At 34.1% G+C, this 26,941-nt stretch overlaps 4 protein-coding genes and 1 long non-coding RNA gene across 11 annotated transcripts; 2 read left to right on the top strand and 3 right to left on the bottom strand.

Moving 5' to 3' along the window:
• Window positions 1-3,991: 3,991 nt before the first annotated feature.
• LOC140967453 (uncharacterized) lies at window positions 3,992-5,689 on the bottom strand. The gene has a single exon (XM_073427978.1). It carries the CDS (start codon window positions 5,548-5,550, stop codon window positions 4,141-4,143), a length of 1,410 nt encoding a protein of 469 aa, XP_073284079.1. The 5' UTR covers window positions 5,551-5,689; the 3' UTR covers window positions 3,992-4,140.
• Window positions 5,690-6,199: 510 nt separating this feature from the next.
• LOC140967419 (serine/threonine-protein phosphatase 5-like) lies at window positions 6,200-14,133 on the bottom strand. Of its 2 annotated transcripts, XM_073427931.1 has the most exons (13): window positions 13,841-14,133; window positions 13,548-13,717; window positions 13,370-13,441; window positions 12,493-12,643; window positions 11,003-11,215; window positions 9,187-9,295; window positions 8,902-9,019; window positions 8,119-8,266; window positions 7,690-7,938; window positions 7,237-7,362; window positions 7,039-7,139; window positions 6,666-6,740; window positions 6,200-6,545 (listed from the first exon to the last, which is right to left on the bottom strand). In XM_073427931.1, the coding sequence occupies exons 1-13, from the start codon at window positions 13,923-13,925 to the stop codon at window positions 6,486-6,488; spliced, it is 1,677 nt and encodes a 558-aa protein (XP_073284032.1). In that variant the 5' UTR covers window positions 13,926-14,133; the 3' UTR covers window positions 6,200-6,485. The 2 variants fall into 2 exon arrangements, with proteins under 2 accessions (XP_073284032.1, XP_073284033.1); XM_073427932.1 differs by lacking the exon at window positions 11,003-11,215 and having other exon boundaries at window positions 13,841-14,129.
• On the top strand, window positions 6,703-6,966 carry LOC140967420 (uncharacterized). The gene is made up of 2 exons (XR_012173574.1): window positions 6,703-6,787; window positions 6,879-6,966. It is a non-coding gene; the product is annotated as an uncharacterized lncRNA (long non-coding RNA).
• Window positions 14,134-19,158: 5,025 nt separating the features above from the next.
• Window positions 19,159-24,947, top strand: LOC140967437 (uncharacterized). 5 transcript variants are annotated; one of them, XR_012173578.1, is made up of 6 exons: window positions 19,159-19,241; window positions 19,488-19,534; window positions 19,634-20,201; window positions 22,148-23,816; window positions 23,932-24,017; window positions 24,184-24,947. XR_012173578.1 is itself a non-coding variant. In XM_073427961.1 (5 exons), the coding sequence occupies exons 1-5, from the start codon at window positions 19,224-19,226 to the stop codon at window positions 24,270-24,272; spliced, it is 2,592 nt and encodes an 863-aa protein (XP_073284062.1). In that variant the 5' UTR covers window positions 19,159-19,223; the 3' UTR covers window positions 24,273-24,947. The 5 variants fall into 5 exon arrangements, 2 of the variants coding, with proteins under 2 accessions (XP_073284062.1, XP_073284061.1); XR_012173577.1 differs by having other exon boundaries at window positions 22,148-24,017; window positions 24,184-24,338; window positions 24,579-24,947; XR_012173576.1 differs by having other exon boundaries at window positions 22,148-24,017; window positions 24,184-24,338; window positions 24,494-24,947.
• Window positions 24,948-25,676: 729 nt separating this feature from the next.
• LOC140967422 (HVA22-like protein f) lies at window positions 25,677-26,932 on the bottom strand. 2 transcript variants are annotated; one of them, XM_073427935.1, is made up of 5 exons: window positions 26,681-26,932; window positions 26,513-26,539; window positions 26,298-26,420; window positions 25,936-26,179; window positions 25,677-25,860 (listed from the first exon to the last, which is right to left on the bottom strand). In XM_073427935.1, exons 1-5 carry the CDS (start codon window positions 26,725-26,727, stop codon window positions 25,834-25,836), a joined length of 468 nt encoding a protein of 155 aa, XP_073284036.1. In that variant the 5' UTR covers window positions 26,728-26,932; the 3' UTR covers window positions 25,677-25,833. The 2 variants fall into 2 exon arrangements, with proteins under 2 accessions (XP_073284036.1, XP_073284037.1); XM_073427936.1 differs by having other exon boundaries at window positions 26,513-26,569; window positions 26,681-26,892.
• Between the last annotated feature and the right edge of the window lie 9 nt (window positions 26,933-26,941).

Here is a 26,941-nt window from a genome sequence, read left to right as displayed (position 1 = left end):
ATACACCATACATCCAAAAATTCTCAGATGAGAAATGTCTGGTTCTTTACCAAATGCAAGCTGCAATGGGGAGTATTTATGATATGCACTTGGTCTGATGCGAATTAATGAAGCAGCATGTAAAATTGCATGTCCCCATATAGAAATAGGGAGCTTTGTTTTCATAATCATTGGTCTAGCAATCATTTGCAGACGTTTAATCAATGATTCAGCCAATCCATTTTGAGTATGTACATGAGCAACAGGATGCTCAACAATGATTCCCATAGACATACAATAATCATTGAAAGTCTGGGAAGTAAATTCACCAGCATTATCAAGTCTAATTTTCTTGATTGTATAATCGGGAAATTGATTCCTCAATTTTATTATTTGAGCAAGTAATCTTGCAAATGCAACATTTCGAGTTGACAATAAACATACATGTGACCATCTGCTGGAGGCATCAATCAATACCATAAAGTATCTGAATGGTCCACATGGTGGATGGATTGGTCCACAAATATCACCCTGAATACGTTCAAGAAACATTGGTGATTCAGTTTGGATTTTGGCTGGTGATGGTCTTATAATAAGTTTTCCAAGAGAACATGCTTTACATTGAAACTTATTATTCTGAAAGATCTTCTGGTCTTTCAATGGATGACCATGTGTATTTTCTATAATTCTTCGCATCATTGTTGAACCAGGATGTCCTAATCGATCATGCCAATTGGTTAATATTGAAGAATTATCAATTACCATGTTTGATTCAATGGGACGTATATGTGTATAATGCAATCCAGTAGGGAGCATTGGTAGTTTTTCAATCACATATTTCTTTCCTGATTTATATGTGGTAAGACACATATATTTCTCATTCCCTTCATTCATTGTTTGAGTATCATACCCATGGGAATATATATCATTAAAACTCAACAAATTTCTTTTCGATTGTGGTGAATATAAAGCATCATTGATCAAAAATTTTGTACCATTAGGTAACAAAAATTGTGCTTTACCACATCCTTTAATCAAGTCTACAGGACCTGATATTGTATTCACCGTTGTTTTTGTTGGTTTTAGTTCCAAGAAATATCTTTTATCTCGGAGGATAGTGTGCGTTGTACCACTATCGGGTATGCAAACTTCAGCTTTGCTCATAGCATTTTCCATATTTGAACTTCAAAAAATATGCAATGAAAAAAAATTAATGACAATACATATTTAAATATAACACATATCATAATTGTACAATAAAACATTATCATATAAATACATGAAAAATAAATTATTGTACATTTATATTCTACCACTATATTGTTCATTTTCAGAGAAATCATTGAGAAAATCTGCAGCATCAATATTGTTCATTTCTATCCCACCAACATATTGATCATTTCCAGAGAAATCATTCATAAAATCAGCAGCATCAAAATGAGTTGAATCACTCAAACGGTCACTTCGCTCAGTGAAGTTGGTCTCCTTTTCTTTCCCCTTTATCGATTCTTTATAAAGTTTGCAAAGATGCTCAGGGGCTCGACAAATACGAGACCAATGTCCTGGAGTGCCGCATCTGAAACAAGAACTTTCAAATCTTTTCGAGTGATTTTCATTAACACTCATGTTTTCTTGATGCCTTTTCTGTGGATGGTTTGGGACGTTATTTTGAGATGAGTTATAGAAATAACTATCTCGATTATTTTCAAAACCACGGCCGCGTCCACGACCACGACCACTTCCTCGTCCACGTCCACGTCCACGACCTCGACCTCGACCTCGACCTCGACCAAAACCTTGTCTTTGAATTTGATTTTGGTTTCCAGGTTTAAATTCATTTTTACTTACAGCATTTACTTCTGGAAATGCTGTTGATCCAGTGGGTCGGGACTGATGATTTCTCATTAATAGCTCGTTGTTCTTTTCCGCCACAAGAAGACAGGCGATGAGTTCAGAATATCTCGCAAATCCACGCACTCTATATTGTTGCTGTAGTGTTATATTTGATGCGTGAAACGTGGAAAATGTTTTTTCAAGCATTTCCGATTCTGTAACCTCATGTCCACAAAATTTTAACTGCGAGATTATTCTATACATCGCTGAATTGTAATCACTGACTTTTTTAAAGTCTTGGAATCTTAACATATTCCATTCATCACGGGCGGTCGGAAGTATAACTTCCCTTATATGTTCAAATCTCTCTTTTAATCCTTTCCACAGAGCCATGGGATCTTTTTCGATGAGATATTCACATTTTAAACCTTCATCAAGGTGTCGTCGTAAAAATATTATAGCTTTTGCTTTTTCTTGTGATGAAGATATACCATTTTCTTTAATGGTCTCGCTTAGACCCAATGACTCAAGATGCATTTCTACATCAAGAGTCCATGGCATATAGTTTTTCCCAGTAATATCAAGAGCGATGAATTCGAGCTTTGCCAAGTTTGCCATGGTGGTACTAAAAATTACGATGCATTTTATTAGTTAATGAATATTGCAATACAAAGTAATGGATAAACAACAAGTACAAGTATTCGTAAAAATAAAGAAAACACACGAGGAGGATATTCTCCGATAAATACAAGACTGGTGAGTATGATAACCAAAATAATTAAAAATAACCTCGTGAAAGCCATCTTCTTTTTTTCTTCGAAAATTTGATGAAGAATAATTTTTAGAGAAGAAGAGAAAGTTGGAGTGATTGAATGTATTTGTGAGATTGTATTTATAGAGCAAAAACTAGCCGTTTTGTTACCGTTTATTACCGTTGGTGTATAAGAAAATAAATGTATGTATTTGTATAATTTTATGGTAATAATATGGTGTATATAATATTAGTCATATTTAAATAATTATGTATATCATATCACATTATTATAATTAGGTGTCATAAGTTATTTTGTTTAAAAAACCTTATAGGCTTTTATACTTGTCGTATCCCTTACCGGGAGTGTGGGATGTCGTCTTAACATCCTCCCAGGATTTATAACAAGTTTTTGAAAAAATTATTTTTATTATTTCTAACAATAACATTATATTATATATTACATATATAAACAATAAATAAATAACAGTAAAATAAATATTATTACTTTTGTTACCTTTTTCTTCTGTTCGGAGCTTGGAAAAATATGGAGGACTTTTAGAGCTTCGTGCTGATAACGTGTTGTGAAAAAGTAAAAATTTACGGTAAAAAAGTAAAAATCTCAAACTCTCAAAATTATCACACTACACACTTTATAATATTTTTCTCTCAACTCAATTGTGATTTTCTTCACAAATGAGAGATCTATTTATAGAAAATTTTTACAAATAATCCAAAAATAAAATACATCATTACCTACATCATCACACACTAATTTTCAATATTCAACACCTAATTTTACCTAATTTTCAACATTCAACATTCACATTTTCAACACAAATATTTAACACATTTTTTAAATAATATTTCAACAATATCCACCATTTCTTGAAATTTATGACCAAAAATCCCCGTTTATTACATATTTTCCATTGTTTTATTTTATAAACCAAGAATTTGTCATTTTTGTTTGACTGATTTTTTATATTGCAGGTCGGATAGTGGCCTGAAAATTCTTATGTTATAGCAAAGCCTTTTCCAGTTGATCTTATTTTGCAATTATTCACTTGTAATATTAAGTTAGGGGTGGTTTCATTTCTTTCTATCATTAAATATTTTAGAACCAAGGCAACTCAATTTACAACTACTACTAGGAGTGATATCTTTCGAATTGCCACAGAATCAAAAGTCACATAATTTCACATTGACTGCACAACAAATCAAGACACGGGGGAGCTCTTATTAATGCACTTATTAAGAACGAACGATACATGAAAAGATTTCCAGAGAGTCGAATCAGTTAAAAGACCATTTAAATCGGGTTATCTTTGTATCTTGAAAAATGGTTTCTACAAAGACCATTTATTTTGGGTTATCTTTGTAACTTGAAAAGTGTTTTCTACATTCTAGAGCTCGAGTATAAAATGTGATCAGAATATTTTTCTTGATTTGGTTTCTTCTTAAGTATTTATGAGTCTATGACCTACCAATATCAAATGCTGAAGTCAGTATCGTCAGAGAAACTTAAGACTAATGAAAATAGCAACATTTGATCAGCCAGAAACTGTAGCAAACCATTAAGCAGAAAAAATTAGTTCATTCAATGCAAGAAAAATCAAAGCAACATTGAACCAAAGTGATGATATATGATCCCTTGGAGCTTCAGATTTCTTCGGTGGATGGATTGATGATCCAGATTTATTATTCCCACAAACATCAACTCCAACATGAACATCATCTGCTGCTGCAGATGGACTCAAGCACAGCCCCGAATTGCCACTGAGGTCCAAATTTTTTCCAAGCCTTTTCAAGAAACTTGAGTTAAAAGGCACAACTCCGTTCAGAAAATTTCTGCTCAAATTCAAGTGATATATATGTGAAAGATTGATGAAACCCGCTGGAATTTCACCTGATAACAGGTTGTTCTGCAATGAAAGTGTGCTTAGATTTGTTAGTTCCGAATACTTCTCTGGTATTGTTCCCGAGTACCCACAGTTTCCAAGTCTAAGTTCTTGAAGTTTCTTAAGATGACTGAATTCCAATGGCAGAGATATAAACATTGGATTATCTTCCATTAATAAATACTGCAAATTCTGCAACCCTTTCAATCCGTCTGGGAGTCCCCCGCTCAATTTGTTGTTGCTCAAATCCAAGAAAACCAAAGAATGCAGCTGTTGAAAACTTTCTGGAATGCTTCCAGTTAAAGAATTGTAGCTCAAATCAAGCTTTTGAAGTTCGTTGAGCTGTCCTATTTTAGAGGGGATTGGTCCCATGAACTCGTTATAGCTTAAATCAAGGCCCACAATGTTTCTAAAATTGCCTATTTCAAAAGGGATTGCTCCAGTGATGAAGTTGTAGCTAAAATCTAGGTGTAAAAGTGAAGTCAAACTGAAAATTTCAACTGGAATTGGCCCTGTGAGCCTGTTTTGTGACAATGTGAGGATTTGGAGTGATTTCAAAGAGGAAAGTTGAGGTGGGATTGAGCCAACAAGTCTAGAATTTGATCTCAAACTCAGCTGTTGAATTGGAGAGTTGATGGACGATTCGTTTAGTGAGACCGAAATAATTGTTGGGGTGTGAGTGAGACACTGGAAAATGAAAACGGATTCAAGATATGGGAGATGAAAGATTTCTGAAGGAAATCTGGCTGTTTTCTTGCATGTTGGATTTGGTGAGGTGCCAAAATCAAGTCTAATTACATGGAAAAGATTGTCCTCTCCTGTAATTTTGCACTCGATTCCGGGCCAGGATGAACCCGGTTGACAAGGCTCCGGGTATGAAACTTTCCAATTTTCATCAGATGACAGAGTTTCCATAATCTTGAACAAGGTTTCAAGTTCAAGTGGATCCATATTATGAGGGGGATTCTTGTTTGACTGGCTGTTTCTATCAATTTGAATAGTGGAGAAGACAGGAGATAATAAAAGAAAAGGTAGTGTTAGCAGAAGAGTCTGAAGGGAACATGAACGTGAAAATGAACAGAGCATCTTCGTTATTTTGAGTTGAATTTTGTGAGTAAAAATTGTTATTCGAGTAGAAGAAGTAGTGGCTTCATCATATGGAAAGCCTTCATAGGATTTAAACGCAAGAAAGAGGGAGAGAAGTGAATTAAAATTGTGCACAGGTTTGATTGACGTGATGGGTGGGGTATGATTTTGGGTGAGCTAATTGAAGCAAAAAGTAGGGTCAAGAATCTATTTTTATTATCATGAGAGGGAAATCATGCTGGGAGATGGCAATTCAAATCTTCCCATATTTTAGTCTCGGTTTTGTGATCAAGGATAAATTATTGACAAATGGGTGAGTAGAAAACTGGGGTCAAAGATTCAATGCGAAATACATAAGAAATGTGTTCAAAAACTGAGGCGTGCTTCCAAAAGGAGTGTAGGTAAACAGTGCTCCAACATTGATTTTTCATGGGCCAGATTACAGTTCATGTCTTTGGGGGTAAAGATGTGTCATGCTCCAACTGAATGTCCCATTCTTTCCATAATTTAGAAAACTGTGGAATTTTAATCAACTTGCTCGAACGTAAAGATTATCAATGTTTCATGCTCGAATGTGAAGATTTTAGATATTTATGAATTTTTTGGAGAAAAAAAAAAACCGAAGCTTAATTACTTGCTGCTTTATACGTAAGACAAAATTGATTATTGATATCCACAGCAAATTAAAATCACAATGAGCATGAATAAAAAGAACATGAATACAAGTTATGTCGACCGCTGTGCGTAGCCTGCTTGGCTTATGACTTTCAAATCCACAATGGGGCAAGTCAGAAAAGGGCCGCCTGTATAGGAAAATACACATGTTTTCCTTGACGTGAACGAATTCTTTCAGCCTTCAGCTGCTATTTTGCACTTGTTTGGCAACAAGCGAGCAGAATAGGATATAAAAAGCAGTGTAAGTTAGGGATCATGGTTTATGAGAACATTCGCAGGAAATTGTTTGCATATGCCATTGGCTTGACGTCTGGGTGCGGCTGCAATCGATCAAAAGATTTCAATGGAGGTTATTTTCGCCCAGACTAGTGGTAAAAAAATTCATTTTCTAATTTTGTGGTATGTGGTTGGGGACATTGTGCAGGAGGGAAGCTACTAACCACAGCTGAAAAGGAGACGATATTTGGTTTCAGATCAGGAGCTTCAAAACGAATGAAGGCGCCCTTGTTTCCCATCTGCAACAAGCAGATAAAATATTAACCAGAATTTGGCTATCAAGAAAGTCAGAATTCGGAAAACAAACTATCCAAACATTCAAAAGCAAGATAGAATTATACAAACAAGTCCAGAATTTGGCTATCAGAAAGTCAGAGACTCAGAATTCGGAAAACAAACTATCCAAACATTCAAAAGCAAGATAGAATTATACAAACAAGTTTGGCGTCCGCGTAACATGTTTGCGGAATGTCATAGTAGCATAAAAAGGCTTAAGACAATCATAAGGTGTAAGATGAATTGAGACAACAAGATTACCTGATCACAGTAATTTGGAGCTGAGAACACGGTGATAAGTTTACCATCATGCTCGATCTCATAACCTTCATCCTTAACTTCATGCGACCGCACTACTAAATCTGTAAAGCATTAGGTTGAGGTGAAGATGTTTAGTCCGTCGAAGTATAAAGTGCATAGATAATGCCGTGGACTTGAATAAAATCCATGGAAAACAACCTAAGTTATTGTCCTGCAAAAATCTTTTCGTAACATCAGGCCCAAATGAAAGACCAACACCACGCTTGCTGGGTCCCCTCCCAAGTTGAGGTTGTGGATCGCTCCATAACAATTCACACATTAACCCTGAATAACATAGAAAAAAATGCATGATGTTTGCCACAACACCCCAGATAACGCATCATTAATATGCTACAGTGATTACTAATTGTTTAAGAAATTCGGCTTATGATATATCAACCTAATTGCAGAGGCAATCATCTTTAGGAAGAGTAACAAGACAATTATGGCCATGGAAATGGGTAACAAAATAATTTTCTTTGAAGCTTTTTTCTTTAAATTTTTTTAGGGAAAAACAAACTTATAAGGCTACATGGCTACAAGCCTACAACAAATAGAAGTGTCTGATCAATGAAAGTATCAAATAATTATACCGCCACACTTTTTGCTTACCTTCTTCAGGAGGCTCACAAAATCGATCAATTGCTCCGATTTCAGAGAGCTTAACACCATCAACACTGAAAAGTCCTCCGTGGACCACAAAAACTTTCTTATTTATGACATGAGCCAGAGGTAAACAACAAAACACTTCAGCAAATAGTTCCACAAACTTATCACTCAATTTTGACTTGACCTCGCCCTCAAAACCATATATTTTGTTCATGCTCTTGCTTTCATGGTTCCCTCGAGAAAGGTACATAGCTGAAACCATTGCGGAAAATATACTATTAGATCCAATCCTACAAGCAGTAATTCTTTGAGAATAGATCAATTTTAAGAAAACAGATAAATAGTTCAGTCTGTTTATACCCCTAACAATGACTGAGGTATAGACCGTATAGTGCAACTAAATCCAAAAATTCAAGAACATAGAGAGGATACCTGATGGCGACATGCATTTGAAGGCAAATAGTGTGAGTATCACTTCAACAGAAAATGAACCCCTATCCACAAAGTCTCCATTGAACAGATATGGATTATCCTCTGATGGAAGCCCATTGAGCTCAAATATATTCATCAAATCGTAAAACTGCAATCACCAAATATGAGTCATCAATCAATAACACACACACACACACACAACTTTTTAAAAAGAAAAATATCAAACAAAACTTTTGTGTGGTTGTAGCACGTCATAAACCAAAAGAGAGATGCCAGTCAACTGAATCCAAACCCCACAGCAACCAACAAAAACAATAATTGATACAAAACAAGAGAATATCTTAAACTGATTCCAAAACATTTTCAGAGTTGAGCCCATCATTGGAGGCTAGAGCACGAGTTAAAAGCATACTGCATACTATATATAACAGATCTTCACATGCAAAACACGCTTTTTGAATTACACCCTCCAAACATTAAAGAGAATTGGAAAGTTAATTAGTAATTACGTATCTCAATAAACCCACTATACCCAGCAATGTGCTGCAAGCTTCTTAACATACTTCCGCATACAAATAGTTTTGCCCAGAATATACCAAGAAAGGTTGTTACCACCAAGTAAAAGAGTACAGGTCCTCAGGAAATCATGTTTACACATACCAAGGAAACAATTGTCGTACATGCATTTTAGAAAATTATCATGTTAACTGAGGCTCATGAAATAAGGTAAAGCTGACAACAACAAGATTGTTCCAAGAAAATTAAAGACTGAAGAGGAATTACCTGGCCATGTACATCACCACATACAGTGAAATGTTTTCCATCAGGAACATTGATATCAACAAGAGATGGCGATGCCAGAAGCATTTCCCTTAATTGTAGCACAATCTGGAAGGCATATCTGCAATATAATGGAAACTAAAAATCAAATCTAAAAACTAGCTTCTTCTATAAAATATCGTTTTACAAATCTAGAAATAGACGACTTGGACCTTCCAAAATATAGAGTTTTTTTAAAATTTGTCACAACATATAACAGTCAAAGTAGTATGTATAATAATGGTATACCTTTTGTGTAAGCACTTTTGGTTCTTGAAATCATCCATCATTTGCTTTACAAAGTCCAAAGTCACAACATCTCCTTCGATTCTAGCACCAGAATATTGAGGTTCCACGTCTAAGAACAGAAAATAAAATCATTGTTAATTTTTCAGGTTTATAAATTTTTCAAGGAATATAGAGCATGAAGCAGAATATATTCATAAGACATTCTAGCAAGTTGGAGTTCTTAGCGAATAATTCTATACAAATAACATCAAGAATTAAACGGGAATGTTAAGCCTGTTGGTAAGCACCTTAAAACCAGATCACAAATTTATGGATTGGGGAAAGGGAAAAAGGTAATATAAAAAATTTCCAACATAGTACCAGGAAAAAATAATATCAGATTAATTATCAAACAATATTAATGCGAAAGGGGGGGAATTAGTTAAAAAATAGACAGGTTGGTAATTAAATGACAGAGTTATTAATTAATTCAAATTATCCAATTTCAGCCTAAAAAACTCTCATGTGTGTAGAGTGGTACCATGATCATGAATTTAAATGGCCATTCAGAATGAGCTAGGTTTCAATAACGCCATTTCATTTCTAGAGCCGTGACCTGGATAATTAAATTGGGTTTCTTGAAGGATGAGATGGCAGAGCTAGTCAAAATTGGTCGTGCATGTTGTGTACGTGTGCTTTCATCGAACGTAACATGACTGTTACTTTTGTTGTTCTCAAAAGTCTCGTACAGAAATGAGAAAACAACATCCAGTTATGATTGAGCACATCTTTATTGATGTTTTTCTTCAGAGAGTGAGATATAAACAAATCACGTGGAAGACAAATCAAGTGGATGGTCCACAAGGTTCTTGGTCCAATTGTCCAATCCAGGAACAAATTCTTTTTTCCAGCTATTTTCTTTGATTTACAGCATCTAACCTAGTTTGATTTCAGAATAGTTCCAGATTCAACTTCGAACTACTTCATTAAGATTCAAAACCATCAGCAGTTCCGAAGATTACAACGACCAGGGTCATCAGATAAGTTTGCACGCCACCACCCTACATTGTTCAAATGTCCAATATAACCCAGGCATCACCGATTCCACACCAAGTCTTTTCTCATAATTTATGATTCTAAACCAAAATATCTGGCATTAACAAGTTGTCGCATTTTTGTCAGAATAAGGGGTCTGAAATAAAGTTTGGTAAGACTCGTGTTTGGTTCCACAAAGGATACTACTTTAGATTATGTTTGGTTCAATGAACCACCCAACCCACCCAATTCACTATACGACTAAGAAACTTAGCCAGGCAGACCCGAGACTGGAGAGGAACCACAAAGTAGTCCGCTAACAAAAAAATTTCAACTTGGCAAGAAAACAAGAGAAAAAAGAAGCAGCATCAGTCATCAGATAATACATTCTATATCTAAAAATTACAAGAAATTATTTTTCAAACATTCCCTTCTGATTAGAACTTTGCAGCTGACAAACTGGTGAAAATTTGAAACCTTACTTGAGAACAGACAATTATTCGTGGTTTGTCCAACTATTAGACAGCAATTCTCTTCCCTTAAATCACTCAGTAAAGTTAGACCAGACACCATTGAGAACAACTGATCCCTAATCTCCAACAACTAAAAGTTCCTTGGGTCAAGAAATGCAATGACAGCAATATCAAAGAGAGAATAATATTTAGCTGTGTTAAACTAATTTTCGAATACAGACTGACCTAGAACTTATAATTTATCCACAATTAAAAGGTTAAGTTTTTCAATTAAGAAGATCGTAAGTTTCTTCATATCTCATTAATTGATTTTATCTTAAAAGTTCTACCTAAGTCAAATGTTTGACCCTTGGTAAAGACACCTTCGTCGCGGCGACCATGCCAAAATGTTACCCAGACCACCAATATCATCACCACAGCTCTCGCTGCCACTGCTATGGCTGCTTTAGCCCCCATATATACTGCCATTACTGCCACTACAGCGACTGCCACTGCTACAGAAGTAGCTTTCAGGTAAACAAAAGATGATCCTGGCCTATCCCCTATAATGATAAAATAGTAATATACTAGTGAGCGTGAGAGTTACGGGCATCCACAATTACATACTCATTAACATGACTAAGTATAAGGTTTCCCTGAATTAATTATATTTGACACTTAATCACCAAATTACAATTTTCTTTTTTAAAAAAATACTTCTATTACGGTTTGATCCATTTGTTATTTTCTTTATATAACAAAATATCTTTAATGTTTAGTGATTACCCTTTTATTTTATCAAAATGATCATAAATCGAGGAAAAAAATTCGTGTGCCTTTGTCAGCATCGAATAAATTCATGATAAGGGTCAATAGCCCATTACACTTTATCAATTAACAAAATATGAATTTATATTTGAATCATTAAAAACTTTAGTTCATTTTAGACTAAAACTTTTAGATTAAATTTTAATAATTCCCACTTTAGTCCATAATTAAAACCTAATTTTTTGAAAAAATATTTCTGACAAATGATAATTCTTAAAAAAGGAAAAAAAGAAAAATATAATAAGCTTAATAATTAAAGGTTCAACTACCACAAAATAATAAAATGTGAATCATACATATCAAAGGATGTCATGAGAACTGGAGAACATCTTGGTCATATTTATATAAGGTTTATTATTAAATGGGTGAAAAGGGTGGGGTTTATTGCTATTTTTTTTATAAAAAAAATATCGTACCTAGAAACACCAAATACCACTTGATTTACACATTGCCATCACAAAGAAATTCGTGAATAATTAGCTTCTAAACAGCAGAAAAACTTCTCAAAAGGTAGATCTCAAAATAAATATTGCTTAATTGATAGATCAGAGATTTCGAAGCTGTAAGTGAAATGTTTCCATTGCCAATATCCCTCAAATAGAGAGGGGTAAAAGACTAGGAATTACAAGTCTAACATTAAACCTGTGTTTTGATGGGCTTCGGAAACAAGCTTTCTCATCTCTGAATTTGCAAGTTTAAAATATTCTCTACTTTCATAAATCATAATACATTGCAACAGTTTCTAAGAAAACTCGGATTAACCATTCTCATAACGCGCATATAAGAAATCACATCCGAACACCTTGCCAATTGCCACCACCTAAAACTTTAGACTCAAAACCCCCAGCTAGTCAACTGTACTAAGAGGAGTGTCACAACAATGAACAATGTTCGGGTACACAAATGTTGGTAGTAGTCTAGTAGACCAGATAAGAGTGGAAACAATAAATCAAACAAACAACGAAAGAGGCGACGAAGAATTTTAGGTGGCAGTGATGACATTATTGCATACCTATAGTGTTATAATCAATAGAATCAGCTACAGAATGTCTTTCAGATTCAGGTACAGAAATTGCATCTTCAAATTTTAGCTTCATAACTGCTTTCTCACATTCCTTCAATTTCTTGGTAGCATCAGGGTCATTTGGGCAAATCTTTTTCACCTATATTAGTATCAAGTAAAGTTTCAACAAGCAGATCATAGCAATTAACATCTCATTATGTGCAAAAGTTGAAGGAATGAAAACTAAAAAAAAAAAATCAAGCACGTATGAGAAGCAGTATCAGAACCTAAGCAGCATCCTCTTTGCAGATTACCAACTCATACCCGGCGGGTTTCTCTCCTAAAGTAGGGCATATCATGTATCACACGGCAATGTCTCTGCTGCTCGCATAAAGCAAACAGCATACATTATCTTTGATCGTCCACTAAAGTGTAGAGCCTCATCAGCATATTCTAAGATGCTACATCTGTCAAATTGAATTTGTATTGACACAAAATATGTGTTATATTTAGATTATCCATCATGGTACCTTCCTCTATCCTTATGCAGCGAAAAACCTAACACTTTCTTTGTTATAACGTGAAAAACTTGTCCTCGATATGCAGGTTCAATCACGTATAATATTTTGAATAGTTTCCATCAATGGTGTCCAATTGTTTAGCTAATTCAAGCGCATCTGATCTTCTAAATCACACTTCCCTCTAATGTCCATCGCAGGTAATATAAAAAAGTTTTTTTTATAAAAAAAAACAGAACACCTCAACACAAGCACATGCTTTTAATCATTCGCAAGAAAACCTGGCGAAATGATATCTTCTCACTAAACCTAAACAATATAACTTCAGGAAGTGCGAACAAAATGACAAACACAATAAACAGTCGCACTTGTTGAAAATCCTTAAGAGCTTCTTTAAACTTTCCCATTGCCAAATATGCTGCACCCCGTCTGTAATACCCCTGTATTAAAAAAGAATAACCGACCAACTTTTACAGATATATTCTCAAAAAAAAAATACACGAATCGATTTCAAAGAAAGAAAAACAAAAGAAACCGAAAACTCGCCTTGGAATATCTGGAGTCGATTTCAATAGCTTTCGTAGCGTCCTGTATGGCACTTCCATATTCTTCCAATTTGGTGTGCGCAAACGCACGATTAGCCCAGTATACCGCATTATCGGTATTAACTTCTATTGCTTGAGTATATAAATCAATAGCCTGAGAATACTTGCGCGCTGGAAAATAAAAACAGCTGTCACCGAATACCAACTGTAATAATAAAACTCACATAAAGTCACAAGTATTCTTAGATAAGATCCTATAATATGGATAGATGATTGGTCAGATTGACAGATTACCTTTGAACGCTTCGTTGGCTAGGGCTTTGAGTTCTTCTGCTCGCGAATCGTTGTTGGAATCTTCTGTCGCCATGCTAGGGGGCATAGTACGAGGTACAGTGCAATTATCCTTTTTTTTTTTGGAACTTTTTAATCAAATGTTTTTGTGGCAAGAATTGTTGTCTCTCCGTGAGAGAGAGGAAAGAAGAAACGAAGAAAGAGGGCTTTAGGCTTGATAACCCCGCGACAATAATAATGCAAACCCTAGTTAGTCCCAAATTAGTCCCCCAATTGAGCGTCTACTATATATATATATATATATGATATATCCAGCCGACTCAGGAATCTGCATCAATGGGTCTTTCATTTGTACTTTAATAATGATAACTTCCTGTCTTCGAATATTTTGTTCGAGTCGGGATGGTTTGTTATTATCAGGTTCCGAAGTCGAGCACTCAATAATCTTTATCTGTTAGACGTGTCAATTCTATGGATATTTACAATAAAAAATAATACTCTTAGTATAAAAAGTAATATTTTTTAATGAATGACCCAAATAAGAGATCCGTATAAAAAAATACGACCTGTGAGACGGTATCACACAAGTTTTTGTCCTAAACAATTTATGCAAATGCTTTCAAAACGTAATTGTTAATAAATAAATTTCTATATTATGTATTTTTCATAAAATTCATTTACCCAAAACTGATACTAAAACTTCATACTGGCTCCGCCTCTGGCCAGCTCAATTGATCATTTGGGTAGATTAGTGATCAATATAATGAGATCCTTGGTTAAAATAGAAATCATCGGGCTACATTCCTTAGTGATGTATTTAGGTATTGTTTAGTTGTTTGATGAAGGCGGGGTGAGACATTGTTTTTTATTCATCTCATGTTTCAAGTTTGTCTCATTTTTTGGTCATGATAAACTATTATTTTTTATGATAAAAGTATTAATTTTAATTTTAAATATAGATCGAGTTGTCTCAACAAACAGAAATAGATCTGTGAAACCGTCTCACAAGAGACCTACTTATATACATATTTATGTTTATTTCTATTTTGACAAAAAAATCCCATAAATTGATTAACCGGTAGTCACAAGTTTCAATTTTCACAAACTTCAGTCGCTGATTTCGATTTCGATTTCGATTTCAATTTAAAACCAAAGCCAAGAGTCGTAATTCAATTTCGAAATTGTTTTGTTGTGTAATTGGGCTTGTATTGTACAATACACTCCTAGTGGTGATTAAAAAATGGGCTTATACTGTACAGTTCACTCATAGTGGCGATGAGGATGAGTTTGGAGGTTTGGGTGTTTTTAGTCGTAATTCTCCCAATTTGTAGCGTAATGTATCGATGAAGACAATGTGAGTCACTAAATGTATATACACACAAACTCATATTAGACGATCTCACAGATCAATTTTGTAAGATGTATATTCTATTCGGATCACACAATCAAAAATATTATTTTTATGTCAAAAATATTATTTTTTTTATTGTATATACGTGTTTACAATGTACTACTGCACAATTAAATGAAATCACAGAATGATGAGTAGAGGTTGTGGGAAGAGAGTATTGATTTCAAAAATTGGAAAAAGGATGGGGACAACTCTCGATTTGTGTTCCCATTTTTTTCCTATGTAACATGCAACACGGCCATGAGGAGGAGAGAGGACCTTCTGTTAATTGGAATTATCACCTTTGTCCAAAGTTTTTATTTTACCACTAAACAAATTTAAATTTGGTAATTACGATGATGGGGTGGGGATTTCGAATTTATTATCTAATTTAACTATCATCTACACTGATTCAAATCAAACATTCATTTGAGCTCTTCTCACGGATTAATTTTGTGAGACGAATTTTAAACTCAAACAGATTCATGAAAATATATTACATTTTATGCTAAAAATAGAACTTTTCATTTTAAACATGAATTTAGTTGACATGTATTTCAAAAATAGATCTGTAATATTGTATTACGAAAGACATACTCGAATAATTATATTAATTTTAGATGGTATAGTTGATACTCCATTTGATTTTGTCATCATACCAAAAGATATGACATTATAAAGTACTATCCACTACTTCGAATTCGAATTCAACTCGAATGGCCATGGTCACGCGATTATTGGTTATAATTATATCCATGTTCGTTTTAAAGGCTCGAGATACGGATATATACAAATCCAAGTTAGATAATATTCTTCATTTTTTGCATTTTTTTTACATATAAATCATATATACAAATATATAAGAAGAGACTATAGAGCCATGCATGTTTATTAGTTTTTGTTGAGATTGAATATATTATAGACCGAATTATTTATTTAAATTAATTAATTCTTGTAAGATATAAATCACATGAAACATTAATTGACTTTATTTGGAAAATTTGATTTTTTTGGTTCGGTAAGTTTATCTATTTGAAATTTTGATCATCTATCTTATCAAAATTCAATCTTAGTATTGTATCTTTCAATTATTTTGTAATGTTAGTCATTTTTCTTTGAAAATGTTGTCGCGACACTAAACACGTCAATGCTTCCGGAAGTTTTTCTATTTGAGATTCTGGTCTCCTATGTTATCAAAGTTCAATCTTACAATTATATGCTTTCAATTTTTTTTTGTAGTTTATTATTTTTCATCGAAAATGCTGACACGATACTAAACACATCAACGCCGTCAGAAGTTTGTCTCTTTCAGATTTTAGTCTTCTATATTATCAAATTTCAATTTTAGTATTGTGTCTTTCAATTTTTTGTTGTAATTTTAGTCATTTTTTATCGAAAATCTGACACGATACTAAACACGTCAACGCCACATCTGAAAAAGATGAAATTACCAAAAAAATAAATATAGTATACTGAAACTGAAATTTGGCAATAGATATAACCAGAGCCGTACCTGTGGTTCACAGGGTCTGAGACGATATGTTGAAAAAAAATATTGTTGTGATAAATAACTGTAAAGATTATTTTGCAAATTAAAAATAATCAAACAATAGATATAAGAAAAATATAATTTACGAATTATATATTGATCTCTTTGCGATTTTTTTCTTCGTGCGCCACAACATCAACATAGTTCTAACGTAATGCAGTGTCATATGAACAATTATATTGGAAAAAGATTGAAATTGGCAAAAATTGTAAGATATGTTGCTAAAATTGAAATTTATCAATATAAACTATCAAAATAACAAAATGATAAATATAATGAATCATTATTGTGAAAATATATGATTTTGTTTTAAATAATAAATATAATATTTTATTCAATAAAATAGAAAATAAAGATATGTAAAATAGGTAAGTATCACAATTTTTTGTGTTTTATTTTTTGAAATGGGTCCAACTACATAAATTCAAGTAAAGAGGCTAAATAATCGACAAGTAAAGTATAAAATTTTAACACATGAGTTGTCATAAGATAAAATAATAAATATATTGGACAAACATTATCATTTTATGCATACAAAATTTTTAAAATTTTAATTAATGAGCCGTGTAGCTTTATTGTTTGGGCTCTACATAATTTGATTAAATATCCAATGAACACAATCATCATATTTAATCATATTTTCAATGGGTCAATGTCTAATTTTTTTAAATATCCAATGCACATACTATTTAAGTGCATGTCTCAACAACATGAGACCAATGATTTTTTTTGTTGGACCCCTGTTAGGGTCGGGCCCTGAGGCGATGGTCTCTCTCGCCTCACAAGAGGTACGGCCCTGGATATAACCAAAATTGTATGGCCAAAAATGCAGTTTTTCCAATTTATTTTAGTAAAATTATTTCCGTTCATAATCATATTCATATCAAATTAATCAAAGTAATTAATTGGCAAATATATCAGTATAAGATAGTTTGCCTGATATATGACATATACGTTTAAATATCGATCATATTTGCGATTCAAAATACATAATCATGCAAATTAAGTTTTCAATATCTTTTCATGAATCATGCATGACTCGTAAATTAATTGAAAAGAAATAAATTAATTGAAAATTTACATGGCTCCAACAAGTATTTATAAAATTGTTTTTTACAAGATTTTAAAATTATTTTTTAAAAAACAAATAAAAATGTAGACAAATATTCTATAAAAATACTTTTACAATTAAAATATTTTTGATTATCATCTATGTTGATAAGTAAAACAAATTCTTTCATTATTTCTCATTAATTCTCCCAAGGAGAGGTCTCTTGTGAGACGATATCACGAATCTTTATCTGTGAGAAAGGTCAACCCTACTGATTGACCCTTTAGACAAAAGAACTACAATATATGACAGCTACATAACTTACAATTTTATTCTTCTTTTCATTCTTATTTGACAATTCATGAGAGCACTTCCCTTCAAGTTGGTGCATATATATATATATATATGATATTTCATGGGTGCTCCCACTATATCTGGCCCATCCCTAGCTCAAATAGAAGACGTGACCATATAGGGTCCATGTATTCTCCTATAAATATCAGGTTTGAGTGTTCAGTTCATTCATTCACTATATTGTTTTCAGTAGCAGCGCCCTTAGCTGCTCTTCTCTTATATCCTCAGTCTCTGACTTGAGCGTCGGTGGGGCTATGCCGGGACACTCTCCCGGCCCCTTCTAACGGTCTTATTCGTGATTTCAGGCTCAGGTAATTACAAAACCTGCGTCTGGACTAGTGACACTTGCTGGAATCGGACCCTAAATTTCCAGTGATTATCAATAATCAATACAATATATAATAATTGTATATAGTAGTTCTCTTTAGAGGTATTTTACAGATTTATTTTAGTGAGATAAGTCAATCTAATTAACTTTTAAGTGAAAATAATATTTTTGTTAAAAAATAAATTTTTTTATAAATTAGATTGGATCGAAAATCCGTCTCGTAAAATTAATATATTAGATAATCTCATGGGTCAAACACAAATTTAGATAGAAAAAAATTATACAACAAAATTATATTTAATTAAACTTTTAAAAAACAAAATGATGATGATGATGATGATGATTATTATTATTATTATATATATATATATATTGAATAGTGATATATTTTTTTAGAATAGTAAATTTCTTTTTAAATATGTGAGAGTAAAAAATATAAAAATAATAGGAAAAGAAAATAAATAATTTTGACACAAAAATTCAAAATTTAGGACAGATCTCGAATTTAAATAAAAAAATATAAAGTAAATATGCCTACAAGTTACATAATAGTTTTTGTACGCAGGTTACGGTGTGGGGTTCTCATACGTCGCTTTCAGTCATAAATAGGGAGCTGAAAAATGGATTGACATCACCACTGCACACACCACGCCTTCACCCTCGCTGCTTCTTTTGCAAACGGGAAAACGCATAAAGAATTCCCCATCTTACTACATGCCATTCCGTCTCCAAGTTATGACCACTCTCTCTCTCATAATGAATAATAGCTCACTTCTCTTTTGCGATTCACATCTCTTTCTCTGTAATTTGTCCTTGTAAAATTCATGGGTTTGTTGGGAAGTTTGTAATCTTGTTTGTCTGGCAGTGCATTTTTATTTCTTGTTTTTTAAGTCTTGTCTTGCTTACGTTACAAGCTGTAGCTTCCGTGTGGTTACATTTCCGTTCTTGCGTGGTTTTTTTACTCCTGTCTCACTCTAGGTGAAGGAAGCTTTGGACGCCGGTATGCAGAAGGGTTTTTCTATCCGGTGAGTAGCAAAAAAATGTCATCTTTGAGAGTTTTGTTTGAGATACGACGTGGGTTTTTCGAGCGTTTTATTTTGTGGTGGGTAATTGTTTGTTTGCAGAGAATATGCATCGAGGATGAGAAGTGTTAACATGGTAAAAAGCTGGCCCTTTGATGACTTTGCCACTGAACAAACTGTAGATTCATTCCTTCCTCCGATCACGGTCAAGAAATTCTCGTGGTGGCTCGATGAGCTCGAATATTCACGTTCAGGAATGGCTATTGATGCCGTAAACTCAAAAATGAAGAAAATTGTTGAAGGAAAAGGAGAAACCTCTTTGAGAGGCATAGAGGATGTGGAGGAATCTGATATGGACATTGAAGGTCTTGGAGTAGTAAAGGCTCCCAAGAAGAGGTCAATTGCGGAGATTTTTGCAGCGGCGCCGCTCTCCGTGGAGAGGGTGATTAATCGTGGTGAGGAGAAAGATAATCACGATCAAGAATTAAATGGGTTTTCCGTCAATTCCGAGTGGGGCCTCAAAGGGAAAAGGAATGAAAAGAGCAAGGAACAGAAGAAAAATAAGGAAACTATGTTGCGTAAGCTGAAGAATACGAAGAAATCAAGGGACAGCTTCAAGAACAAGACGAGGAGAGGAGATAGCGAAATGGATATCTTAGTTCCAAACAAGGTTAATGTTTTTGGTTTTCCTATATGTTTCTTACAACATACTCCTATTTCAGGTTTAATTTAATGTTTATTAATTATTATCATCATGAAATATATATTTCATGCTAAAGTTGATCATCATTTTTTGGATTCTAATCATGAAATATATATTTCAGATATATCGAGGAAAGCTTGAGGAATGATGATTAACTTTAGCATAAAATATTGGGGGTATTTACAATTTTTTGGATTCTAATCAATTTTTTTGAGAGAATTCAAATCTAGTTGTTGAATCATGAATGCTCATTTTTGGTACGATTTAATCAGAATACGGTACCGCATTACTTGTATTATAAAATAGAATCAATATCGGCGAAAATACTGGTAGGCTGGTAGCATACCTTTAAAGATGAAACCCGTAGTTTTGTTGTTGTACTTGTTGCTATTAGATATCTCGTGTTAGGGAGATTTGAGCAACCTAGGGAAGAGGGATGGTGCCCCAGCATGTGGAGTACGGGTATTGTAGATATTTTTTATGAGGTTGAAAGTGTTCTAAATCAATTATGTTGTTTAATTTGTCTACAATATGTCATATGTTTCTCTTGAACAATCGATGTCTTGATATTTTAGGTGTATCTCACCGGTCCATTTTATTCATTGGACAGTTTTCATGATTACAAGTTGAGACGATTCATATTTCAGTACATTGCCACATCTTTATCCTCAATCTAAACTTACCTACAACAATGTGTAGACATTAACAACTTTTCAACATGGGTTCAGTCAGCCACTAAACAGTGTGGTCTCTTTGTTGCGGAAATGAATAGATGGAATACTCAATGCCAGTCTTCTTTGTTTCAGTAAATTTACTCTAACCTTGGAGGACTGCTAGCATGGAGAAGTAGGGTTTTTGAAGGTGAAAATGGGATTAACTAGGTGGAATAGGTTTGTAAGTGAAAGCAAATAATTTCAGAGAGAAAGATTGATACTTGCATGCTGTTGAGAGAAAGATTGATACTTGCATGCTGTTGCTCTCTTATGTGTCAAATAATGGCACTCAGGCATCTGATATTTCCGAGGTTAATTTTTTTTTTTTTAAAAAAAATGTGTTTGGGTTGAAGGTTTAAGTAATGGATTTAGAGTATGGATTTCAAATTACTTTGTGGAGGATTTTTTAAATGCTTTTGTACGATGAAAAAGTAGCATAAAATTGTAGATAAAGGATTTGAAATTCGTAGATTTAAGAGTCATTCAAACAACTAGAATGTATTTGTTATATGGATTTGAGAATTATCATTTTTCAAATCTTTCAATCCAAAATACAAAAACAACCTTATTGTCACAAATATATGCCTGAAAAACGGCTATGGAAACTAGATCACTTACTATTCACCTGTTATATGGCCCTTAAACATATTAAAGGTTTTGTAATTGCAAAGAGAGAAACAATATCACTAATAACGTTTTTCAACTAATAATTTTGGTTGGTGTAGTCTATTTATTTTCAGTTGACCAGTCACATCACATATCGCTAGTTTTTGGATTTGTTTTCCTGATGAAGCTTAATCCATATTTAGGCTTCCTTCTTAACTCATCTTCACTTCATTGTATACTTACCTTCCGTCCTTGCGTGTTAGAATTATTTGTTAAGAATAAAATGTACCAAAGCCAAAGCAGCTTACGTACTAAATAGCGATTAACTGTTTTTTCTTCCTTTTTTTGGAAAGACTTGCAATTATTTGCTTTAAGATCCTACAACCTTTATTTTGTACGAGAACTTGTAGGTTTATGGCATTTTGTGTTTGTTATATTGTTTTACAGAGTTAGAATTACATATTTTCTCTCTTAATTTAATAATGATAATAATATCTTATCAATATAACCTTTAACTGGAAAAAACTTCAATTCTTTTGCCACTACCTGGAATAGATTCTCCTTCTGTTCTCAATCTTTCCTGAACCTTGGCAGGAAAAACGTTTAAAGCTCAAATCACGAACTCAAGATAATGCTTACAGAAATTTAATACCATTATACAATAAGGAGTCAGTATATGGTATACATGATCGTGTTTTGATCCAGAAGAGAAAATCAAGACCACGTGATTTAGATGCAGATAAGAAGACCATGGCTCATAATGCTTATAAGTTGATGTCCGAGAACCAACATCAAATACTTCCCGTGTGTGGTATTTTAAAGAATCACTCAAAAGTAATTTCGGTTCAGAATTCAGGAAAAAATATCTTGCAGGAGCCTATTCAATTGAATCATCGTGGAAAACAAAAAGAAAACAAACACGTTAGTTTCTCCGAAAAGGATGACATGATTAAACTGGCGAGAAAATCATTGCTTTCTGTAGAATGTTTGAAGGTACCAATATTAAATAGTTCAGATATGGATGCTGTTGCTGCTTCTTTTGGTGAAGATGGTGTTCAGAGGATAGAAAAAGATTCAACTCTTGGGGAAACCAGTGGAAATGAGGAACTATCCAACGGAATACAGAAGGAGATTAACATTGGACATTCATGTAAGGAGCCATCAACTTCCCATTGGAGTTCTATCGATACAACACACTACTTAAAGCAGCACAAAATGGATGAAATTTTTAGCGGGTCTGTAACTTCAGATCAAAAATCGTTGCACGACATAAAAGGATTCAAAGAAGCACCCCAAATTCCAGTGAATGCCTATCCTCCTGGATTCTTTTGCATGCCTCTGGAGTGTTTTTGTCACACTCAAAATATCAAGATGATGCGTGATCCATCGAACTCTAACTGTGGGAGCCTGGTTGAAGATTTACGGAGTTCTGGTGCAATATTCCATCCATTGTGTTTGAAGGATTATTTGGATGCATATAAAAATCCTTCAGTTCCTTATCTGTATAATAGGGGAGGAATCGACAATATGCCTCAAGTTTCATCTCAAAGCAAGATGGCAAATTTATTTCCCCATCCTTCTCCGTATCAAACATTTCCTAGTCTTTCTCCAAAGGAATATATGCATTCTTTATCTGGCTCGACTTATGGGAACCAAGGAGGATATCTTTGTGAAAAAAGGAGCATATATGGCCTAACTGAAAGTTTCTTGGGATTGCCTATGACTTTACAAGGAGAGTTGATCAAATTGAATTCAAGTGTTGACTTGGACTTTTGTCAGATGAAACCAAGCATGACTGCAGATCCTTCCCTTAGTTTATCTACACGTAGCAATGTCATGTCAAAATGCTTGGGTAATAATTCAGATTGCAGAAACTGGGGTTGCAGGACATCAGTGGATCAGTTGAACTTGTGTCCTTTTCAGGACGATCTAAAAGCTAAACCTCTCAGTGTTTCGTCAAAGTTAGAATTTTCTAAATGTCAAAGTAATGGGAAAGGAAATTGTGACTTAGGTTTCCAGAAGTTCCAAGGAAATGAGAAGATTATTTCAACAGTTCGTTTGATGGGCAAAGAATTTATAGTTGGTGGAAGATTAGGAGAACTCAGAGACACTTTGACCTGTCCATCAGAAATGAAAATCACTACAGAAAGTATGCATTCTCTCCCTCAGTTTCATGGTCAAACTACAATGCACAAGAATAATCTTCCTGTCCAGACTTTATATGCTACTGTCTCTCCAGATGCTTCATTCACAGTAAACAGAAGTAAGCCTGAATTCCCTGAGGCCTTGACGAGACAATGCGAATCTCAGATATTCAGCCTTGAGCTACCCAAACCAAGACTTGCTCTTCAGGACTCACACCCCATTTTTATATGTAGGGCCAATCAACTGAAAAACAAGCAGAATCGGCTTCACACTCCTAAATCAGCCATTAGATTTCCTTTCATGCACCCGGATATTGAAGGTGAAGTCCTATCTTCTCAGACTCGAAGTTCTTTGAATCCGAGCCCATTGTTTGTTGATGTTTTGGAGGAGGGAAGATTTTTCAGATACTGTCACTCAAATTGTACTTTTGGCGGCCACCATTCACTTGCAATGCTTGGAACTAATCTATTGGATTGATTTTTCAGCGTCTCTTAACCTAAAGCTTATTGCCATCCCATGGGTAGACAGATCTGCTGGGCAAAAAATATATGGCAACCAAAAGAAAATTGGATAAAGGATCTGGTCAGAATTGACACTTGAGGACTTCATCATAGCAAGAAAGCCAAAAAAGCAACTTTAAGTGTGTCAAAATTTTCCTTTGCTCCCTAAAAGATCCCTAGTTTAGGATTTCAATAACATTCTCAACGTCCCGTCGAAGCCTGTGAGTATTAGATTCGAAGACGGCATTCAAGATATAAAACCGCTCAGACAATTCTTTTTTTTTGAAAAACATAGGAGAGGTGGTGAATACGGGCTTGATAAGAATGAACAAGAATTATTCTTCAGTGACATTACAATTTTCAAGTTCATGTAATGCTAGGCTGACAGCTGGAACAAACATATACTGAAGATTTGCCAACATTTGGATCAAAGCAGCAGCCGTTCCCCTTGCGGCAACAACAGTAGATTGCCGTTCCCCTTGCGGCAACAACAGTAGATTTCAGTTTTTTGTAGGGTGAAAATCTACAGTTTTTAGTACTGTTCGGATCATATTAATCAACCTTGAATCCGATCATATTTACTTCTTCCCATGCATTTTTTCCTGCAATGCACGGGGTATGCTACCTTTTGTCATCAGTTAGAAATAATAATTTGTATGTACTCGTGGCTTGTGATTTCCGTCAAAGCTGAAATTTGTGGAACTATGTACCTTGCAATTTGCTTCATGTGCAAGTATATTTGAAAGACATTGCAGTTTGTTGAATATACAAGCAGATATGACCTCAAACCTCAACATCGGGATCATGTGGCTGTCATATACACTCCGGTTTAATACATCACTCCTCCTTGCAATTTGAAAAACATTCTGGTTTGTCAAATAGACAAGCAGGTATGAACCTCAATCCTCATAGTTGAGATCATACCACTCAGATATGATATGTCACTCCATCTTGTTCTAATCTGATGGTGCTATATAGCCCATGCTTTGTTGCTTATTTATCCTGTCCTGAGAATAACTTATGGTATATGTTGATATATATGAAAGTCTTGGCCCGTAACTTTCTGTCAGATTGATTACTGCACTCTATAGATAATTTTATTCAGGTAAAAACTTAACATTGTCATTAAAATCTACACATCAGAAACTGAATCTTCAATACCAGTGGAAAAAAAGGTGATCACGATGTTTGGTTTTACCCCGGGAGGAGACTTTTAAGGGAAGTATGGTTTTAGTTTCAGACAATAAAATAGTTACGTGCCAAATCTTGCAAAAAATGGTTGGATAAATTATTTTAAAATTTTAAAATAACATATTTTAAATATAATTATAGAGTGCTTTTTATAAACGATGAAAAGTTTAGTTAAAATTAATAATTATGTGGAGAGATGTGGCGAGGAAGGAAAATTTGATAAGAGGAAGGAGAACAATAAATAAATGCTAAATGGTCCTCTGGCATATTACTTAGTTCCATCGAAGTTAGATATAAGTACTGGTTTTATTTAAGATCCTTGTACGCTAAATTAAATTCCAACCCTAAAAATTTACAAGTATTATGCTTATTGATGATCTTCTCTCCTGTATCCTTCACCACATTCTCTGGCTTTATATGATCACTAGATATATGTTCCACGCATCAGTGTTTCCTTGCTTCTTTCTCAGCCTGAAACAAAAGTAATAATTGAGTTATCTGGTGTTTTTGCTTGGGGTTGGGGCTATCATTTGATTACTTTCTTACCGCTTTGATTACTCTCTCAAAGGCTTCTGGCCCGTATTTCTCGATGTAACTTTCAACAGACTTTCTTGCATCAGGACTCATCATCAGTAGAACCTTCCTCTGTCCCACGGGATAATTTGAGATGACACTCCCGATATTCACATACTTCCTCACAAAATTCTCATATATATAAGCTGCACCATTGAAAACTGGCAGCACCAGCCACAAACAAAACACCAGCTTCGTATATGGCCATATCGGAATCCTGCGTTCACATTCAACATACATTTTAAGTTGACATTTGTATGTTTAAAACTTTTTATCAACCTATAAATACCAGTAAGTTGTATGATTATTTGACAGAAATAATAAACATGAATTACCATTCAAGTATCTTCCAGCAAGAAAGCTCGAACAACGTCATGAAAGAGTACAGGACCCAGTATGTCAACCACTGCTGATCATCTAGTGTTGAAGGGCTCTCAATTGCTCTCATGGATGCATATCTGTTGATCCATTGAAAATTTTGGCCGCATGTTATTTCATCAATCGTTGAAACAAATAAACATCAAGAATTAATCGTATTGTCAGATCTTACAGGGGATAAAGCAGCATCACTCCAGGTCTGCTTCACAATCAAAACAAAGTAAAGTTGCTGTGTAAGTATTAATGATAATAAGTGTAAATTTGTAAACTACGAGTGGAAGAAAATTTTCTTGAACAAAGAAACTATTTCTATTCAAGAATTGATTATTAAAAACAATACCCAGCAAGTGTATCCAAATTCCTTGCGATTGTCCCGAGAAAACCCATGTCCAAATTCTTCTTTTCTTCTCTACTCCAAAACAATGAACTTTTTTCTTCCGTGAAATATAGGAATAGTTCTTGACTTGCGATATGTTATATTATTCTAAACCTTTGCATTTGTAGATCCTAGGTATTGGGTTTGGAATTTAATGCTATGAAGTAAAGTATATGTCTGACAAAATTATGTGGTAGAAAGGTGATCTCAAGAAAAGGATAAAGA

Source organism: Primulina huaijiensis, unplaced genomic scaffold, assembly GCF_012295235.1.
Source record: "Primulina huaijiensis isolate GDHJ02 unplaced genomic scaffold, ASM1229523v2 scaffold25037, whole genome shotgun sequence".
Taxonomy (NCBI): domain Eukaryota; kingdom Viridiplantae; phylum Streptophyta; class Magnoliopsida; order Lamiales; family Gesneriaceae; genus Primulina; species Primulina huaijiensis.
The sequence above is the reverse complement of the archived record's forward strand: the minus strand, read 5'-3'. Positions and strand labels throughout refer to the sequence as shown.

What these genes read in the sequence shown, in the direction of transcription:
- LOC140967453 (XM_073427978.1), bottom strand. Translation starts at nt 5,550, where the DNA reads ATGCTCTGTTCATTTTCACGTTCATGTTCCCTTCAGACTCTTCTGCTA.
- LOC140967422 (XM_073427935.1), bottom strand. Translation starts at nt 26,727, where the DNA reads ATGGGTTTTCTCGGGACAATCGCAAGGAATTTGGATACACTTGCTGG. An exon ending in GTGATGCTGCTTTATCCCCT is followed by an intron (nt 26,421 to 26,512) that starts GTAAGATCTGAC and finishes ATGGATCAACAG; the next exon opens with ATATGCATCCATGAGAGCAA. An exon ending in TTGAGAGAGTAATCAAAGCG is followed by an intron (nt 25,861 to 25,935) that starts GTAAGAAAGTAA and finishes CTTTTGTTTCAG; the next exon opens with GCTGAGAAAGAAGCAAGGAA.
- LOC140967437 (XM_073427960.1), top strand. An exon ending in CAGAAGGGTTTTTCTATCCG is followed by an intron (nt 19,535 to 19,633) that starts GTGAGTAGCAAA and finishes GTTTGTTTGCAG; the next exon opens with AGAATATGCATCGAGGATGA. An exon ending in ATATCTTAGTTCCAAACAAG is followed by an intron (nt 20,202 to 22,147) that starts GTTAATGTTTTT and finishes GAACCTTGGCAG; the next exon opens with GAAAAACGTTTAAAGCTCAA.
- LOC140967419 (XM_073427931.1), bottom strand. Translation starts at nt 13,925, where the DNA reads ATGCCCCCTAGCATGGCGACAGAAGATTCCAACAACGATTCGCGAGCA. An exon ending in TCGACTCCAGATATTCCAAG is followed by an intron (nt 13,442 to 13,547) that starts GCGAGTTTTCGG and finishes TTTTTAATACAG; the next exon opens with GGGTATTACAGACGGGGTGC. An exon ending in GTGGTGATGTACATGGCCAG is followed by an intron (nt 8,267 to 8,901) that starts GTAATTCCTCTT and finishes TGGTGATTGCAG; the next exon opens with TTTTACGATTTGATGAATAT.